General features: G+C 47.8%; 1 protein-coding gene across 1 annotated transcript; it reads right to left on the minus strand.

Moving 5' to 3' along the window:
- Positions 1-216: 216 nt before the first annotated feature.
- Positions 217-5,277, minus strand: LOC135829672 (uncharacterized). Its single transcript, XM_065342061.1, has 2 exons — positions 2,830-5,277; positions 217-1,634 (listed from the first exon to the last, which is right to left on the minus strand). The coding sequence occupies exons 1-2, from the start codon at positions 5,073-5,075 to the stop codon at positions 1,403-1,405; spliced, it is 2,478 nt and encodes an 825-aa protein (XP_065198133.1). The 5' UTR covers positions 5,076-5,277; the 3' UTR covers positions 217-1,402.
- Between the last annotated feature and the right edge of the window lie 978 nt (positions 5,278-6,255).

Consider the following 6,255-nt stretch of genomic DNA (forward strand, 5'->3'; position numbering starts at 1 on the left):
GTACAGTGCTTGCAACTGAAATCCGACCCCCTTGGCTGCGTGCCGCGCCGCTCAGGGGTCGGATTTCAGTTGCAAGCACTGTACAAGCCAGAGAGGGAAAGGAGATGCGCTAATGATGAGTGAGAAAGAAACGTAAAGCTGCAGAGTTTTGCCATAACATAATTGATCTCAAGATATCCCCTTTTCTTTGCACAGGTCCTTTGTAAATGAGCTTGGGTGTCACCAGAAGCAGGATGCACCGGGTAATGAGAGGGAAAGTATGAACATGAGTCGAATAGAGCAGTGGACATAAGCCAAAGTGAGAAAACAGAATACATTGTAAACGCATGGCAGTTAGCGTGGACTTTGTCACATAGATGAAAAGAACGGAATCGGAAGATCCATACATGTATGGCTGGATGTATATGTATATTCGAAGGGATTCCAGCATGCTTCAAGTATACATGTAAATTCCCTGTAGAATGAAAAGAAGGCTTCATCTCAAAATGTCCATGTGCTAGTATTAAATGAACTGACGGCGCACTAAATTTGGAAGGAATACAAAACGGATGTGGAATTATTCAGTCAGGATGGGTTTGAAAAGGGAGGAACATGTGAAGACAAAATACCTGCTTCCATCAGAACTGAAACCAGTCTCAACATTTGTTATAGGCTAGCCGTGCTCGGTAATTACATGTATGCTAAAGTGTGGTACCTAACCAAGCAGACAGCGGCTCAAACTCCGAACGCCATGTTGCCTGTCAGGCGCGTGGAATCCAGGCACATTAATTGAACTACGAAGATAATTTGTATGTTTATTACCAAAAAAAACCTCTACTCATGAGAGTACACAATAAACATGCACGAAATAGAAGGAAATTTTGGCAACTGCAAAAGCATCATTATACATGTACATGTACATGCTAGTCAGAACAACAGATGGCTTGATCAGTCACAACTTAAAGTTTCATGCCATCTCAGGCACTCATCAGGTGACATGAAGATCAAGAAAAATAACCCACTATCTAAAGCCCAGTATGGCGGGACAAGGATAACAGAAAGCGCTAGCGGCGCTGTCAACTCATATCCGATACAGTGTCATAGCCAGTAAGGATCGCGGTACTAAGATAGTGGGTTATTTTTCTTGATGTTCATATCACCTGATGAGTGCCTGAGATGGCATGAAACTTTTCGTTGGGACTGATCAAGCCATCTGTTGTTCTGACCAGTGTGTCACCGCTCTACCTTCCCGGTATCGAGGTCTCTTGGATTTCTGCTGGAATTCACACCAGCGTATATGTACATGTATATAGCAGGCATTTACTGTTCTCCAATATCAATCAAATATGAACATGTATGTACATGTATGTACTATTGAAATAATCAATTGCAACAGAGGCCACACGCGAACAGAACACGCGCATCAAGCATTCTCTTGTTGGACCTCCAGATCGTGAACTATTTCCTTGAAGCACGGACGGGCCGCTGCCTCTGGTCTCAAGCAGGCCTCGGCCAGATGCCGGTAGTCGTACGGCATTCCAGGAACAAGAGGCAGCTGATGGCCCTTCTCGATGGCCTTCTCCACGTCACTACTTCGCTTCAAATGTCCATAGGGAGTTTCTCTGGTAAAGATCTCCCACACGACAACACCATAGCTGGGGGTAGAGAAACAATGGAAACAGCACAGAGAGAATAAACACAAGTCATGGAGCTTTAGATAAACTAGCAGGCAGGCATAGTGGGATGGCCTAAGACAGTTTTGGAGAAGCGGAGGGGTACCAGGTTCATTGCCCTGTTTGCAAGCGGAAGGATTTTCTCGAGCCATGCTCCGACCCACAGTTCATTTGGAATCCGTGGCCTGGAACGAGGGAAGCATGGACGCGGCAAATGGGAATTTTCGGTCTGATCTACTCACCTCCCACCGCGTTAGGATCTGAATCAGCATGCTGTGCCTTGATCCTTGGGTTTGTGGCGTTTCTACGGATGTGGAAAACTGGTCCTTCAGCCGAGTCTCCCGTGAACCATGAATTAGTTCTTATATGCAATTGATAAACCGTCTAGGTGTGCTTTCCTGTTTATATTGATTATTAGCTCATCATCCGAGTTTCAAATGGCTTAGTAAGTAAGTTACATCATAAGCAATCGCAAACCAAAGGGCTAAACGTATTTTGTGTGAAACAACTTGTTTCTAAACATCACATTTATACATTTACATACGGAGCAGGCAGGCATAGTGACACGGAGACCATGATTGAGAAAAAGAGGGTACCAGGTTCAAGTCCTGCTTGGATGCAGAAGGAATATTTCCAGCCGTGCTGCGACCGGCAGTTAATTGTGAACTCGTGGCCGGGCATGAGGAAAACATGGATGCAGTAAATGGGATTTTGACCACTCCGGCGCTGGTGAGCTGATCTACTCACATTCCACCGCTTTAGGAGCTGCATCTGCGCCTTGATCCTTGAAGGGCCGTGGCGTTCCTACGGATGCGGAAATCTCGGCCTTTAGCCGAGTCTCATGCTAGCCGTGAAATTTCATTTCATACAGAATGAGTATTGAAGGAAATTGGGTGTTGCACTGTTTTGCTGTTTCTGATCGTGACTGGGCCGCTTTTTCAAGTATCTTACTGGTCTCGTCATCGTCCTGTAACAGTCGACATTCGAGGCTTGTTTTGTACTTTATGTTTCCGTGCATTCATTAATTATTATATCCCTTTCATTTTCACAAGAATGATGTACCAAGTAAAATTATCACTGTACTGAAACAGACGCAGGAAGCGTACAGCAACAACTGCACTGCTGACCTTCCTATAGATACGAATTAAAATCCATCAGGTCACAGCAACTCCCTTACCTGTAGACGTCAGCCTTCTCGTTGTAGTGTTCGCCACGAACCGTCTCCGGTGATTTCCAGCGCAGTGTGCCGACTCCACGAGTCATCACGGATGCTGAGTAATGCAGGTACGTCTCACCATGCCTTGTAGAGACATCCGTGAGCAGAGGTGTTGACAGGCTGGTCTCCAGACTTTCTGATAATGTTAATGTGCACTGGGAATCACGTCTTCTGATGGGTGCTCCAGCAGTCGGTCTGCTGATGTCAGCAGTATTGGATATATTGGGTTGGATGGCCGCGATTTCCGTCTGAGAGGATTGCGGGTCGGTCGTGGCTATTCCTCCCGCTGAGTTCTCCTCATCTAGGATGGCCATGAACCGTGACGTACCCAGGTCTCCGATTTTCACCACCCACTTATCGCTGACTAGCAGGTTGGGCGACTTCAGGTCTCTGTGCAGACGCGGCGGGTTGGAGCCGTGCAGGTATGCCATGCCGCGGGCCGTGTCCAGGGCGAACCTCAAGCGATCATGATGTGTGAAGACATTGTCTCTGTCGTGGAGCACGTGATAGAGCGAGCCCCGTCGCAAGTACTCCATGACGAGAAACGGTCGTTTACTCGAGTGATCATTGCCGGCTCCTAGAAAGATGACAATATTTGGATGACGAATTGAACGCAGGACTTCAGCTTCTTGGACGAACTGATCAGTCTGGGTGATGTTTCTACCAGTGAACTTAGGAAGGACTTTCACAGCTACTAACATGTCGCTGAACTCTGCTAGCCACACTTGCGAGAATGCGCCTCTGGCCAGTTTCTTGGTGCAGTGCAGCGATGACCACTGTATTCTGGCTCCCTTGTTGATCTGATCCAGCTTCTTCTGATACAGTCGCATGCTCTTGTGTTTATCTCGCAGTTCGATCTCCTTGACTTTGAGCTGCTGGCTTCTCTTGTAATATTTTCGGACGGCGAAGCCAATGACTAATAGGAGAAGAAGAATAGCTGTCACAATGGCCGCAATAACAAGCGGAAACCCACAGTTGTCGTGAGACACGTACCCAAAATCGCACTGGCACATGGCAATCAATTCTTTCACAACACACATCCCGTGACCATTGCAAGCCTGACCGTGACACGGCGATAACGTGATGCATGCAGCCGAGCCCTCCGCCAAAGTTGTTGTGAACTCTGGACAGGGTCTACATCCACCACGGAGAGCTGGAGCGAAGAAGCTTTTGGGACAGGGTTGACAGTTCATGTTGTCGTTCAGATAGTACCCAAGAGGACAAAGTCCCTCCTGAATTGTTAGATAGTCCCCTCGACTGCTGCCTTCAGCCTTACCCGAAAATACATAGAGGTGTTCTCCTCTCACTATGTGGTGCCCGTTTAATATAGTTTGCTCTCCCTGAAAGACGAAGGGCATCACTTTGGCTGGCGCTTGTAGGTTAGAGAAATTCAGAAGAATAAGTTGTGCTTGCGATATCCACTTTCCGATTCCACCAAATATCAACAGACTGTTCTCGTTGTACTTAACAAGGTCCGCGCCTTCTGTTATTAGTGGACATGGCGTAGCCCCCGTTACGGGAATTTGATGGATCTTGACTATGCCGGTATTCTTGTAATCAGATGTATCTAATGCCAATAAGTGATCGTAGCATTTTGATCCGTGGGTGGAAATCACGAAATGAAGATTGTTGACCCGCGTCGCTAGACCCATCTCAAGGGACGGCAGTTCTGGCCCAAGAAGGCTCCGGGGGGATTCCAGCCTCTTCCACGCACCTCTGCATCTCCCAAGATCCTCAAACAGCAGCACCCAGATATCGGATAAAAACCGTATTGTGTTCTTTTCCGTGCCTCCATAAATCAACAAGTTCATGTCGTCGATTTGCATAGCGACGTGTCCAAAGCGATGTGATGGCTGCTCTGTACCAGTATTTTCAAACTGGACACAAGTGAAATTCAGAATGTTGATGCACAAAGTGATGCTTTTGGGCATGTGGCCTGTATTGTCATGACCTACTCCGAACAAGACGACCACGTCATTGGACAGCTTCGTGGCGGTGGAACCAGGGCTTATCATCATGGGACGTTTCGTGCACTGCGCCATTGCTCTTGTCTCGTACTCATTCGTTCTTGTGTCCAAGATCCAGTACATGGTATCGTAAAGTTCCATATTCTTATAGTGCCACGCGGCCCCTGTGTACGTGCTGTATGATACTCCAAAAAAGAGATCCCTTTCACATCCCTTCCACATTTGCATTACAGGGTTCATCGATTGGCGTCCTAACTGGCCCGGGAACGGGTAGGGTGGCAGAAAGGAGTCGTATATTACTTCTTCCGCGTAATTATTGGCGGAGACCGCACGGCTTGAGGCTGGAAGCGTGTATACGGATCCAGCCTTGAACGACCAATCTTGTCTAGCTGTGCTGTAGAAAGCGCCCACTAGACTTCCTACAACTTGAGGTAATCTTGTTTTCTCGTATAATTTCCACTCAAGGACATTGAAATGTGCCTCTATCTTCGACCTCTGGTTGAGGACTCGGTGACAGGATACGACGCTTGGCTGGCTACCGGTTTCTACAATGCAAATGTCTGCAACGCGCTGATAACAATCAGAGTAGTGCAGGAGAATTGAAGGGCCGTTTGCAAGCCAGACAGCATGCGGATGGCTGTGGTACATCTCCATGCCTGGTGTAAACTTATTTTTTTCTGCTATGGAACACATGGTTGTGAGGTTGCTTTGTTGCGGAATCCAGATGCGATCTTGAACACGGTATATCCAGAAAGCACAGTGACTTTTATCAGGTGTTGTCTTACCAGGAACTGAAGGACTGTACCCATGCATCCCCCCGAACGCCAGCAATGTGCCGTTGAAGGCAAGAAGCGATGGCAGGACAAGAGGACCAGGGCTAGATTCAGACTGCGCCACTTGCAGGACTTCCCATCGCGTGCCATGTATCACTCCCCTGCTGCTTCGAATGCGCATGTATCGAAGGCCAGAGCACACTTTACAGGACGTGCTCAACTTCGCCCAAACGGCTTCCGCATTATTGGAGCGGACCGCTTCCGAGATTGATTCGGGAACTGCGGCACTGCACCGAAGGCCCCCATACGCGAAGACACGATACATGTTTGGTCGATCATCAGCCATTGTTACTATAGATTGCAAGTACCTCCCACTGCTTGTAGTCATAGCAGGTGTTTGGACTCTTTGCAATTGCATATCCCTCCACACAAACATCACGTTACATTCCGACCAGGGTCCAAAGTCATAGATAACCAGGTCTCTTCTGTCGGGGGATACAGCAAGAGACGGCATGGACAACCTAATCCGGAGGCACTTTGCCTCTAGGCCCGCGTATGTCAAATCTGCCACATGTCTCCAGGATCTGAAACCGGGTAGAGACACATCCATAGCGAGAAGGTAATCTATACGTTCAGGAGAGGATTGA

This window comes from Sycon ciliatum, chromosome 13, assembly GCF_964019385.1.
Source record: "Sycon ciliatum chromosome 13, ocSycCili1.1, whole genome shotgun sequence".
Taxonomy (NCBI): Eukaryota; Metazoa; Porifera; class Calcarea; order Leucosolenida; family Sycettidae; genus Sycon; species Sycon ciliatum.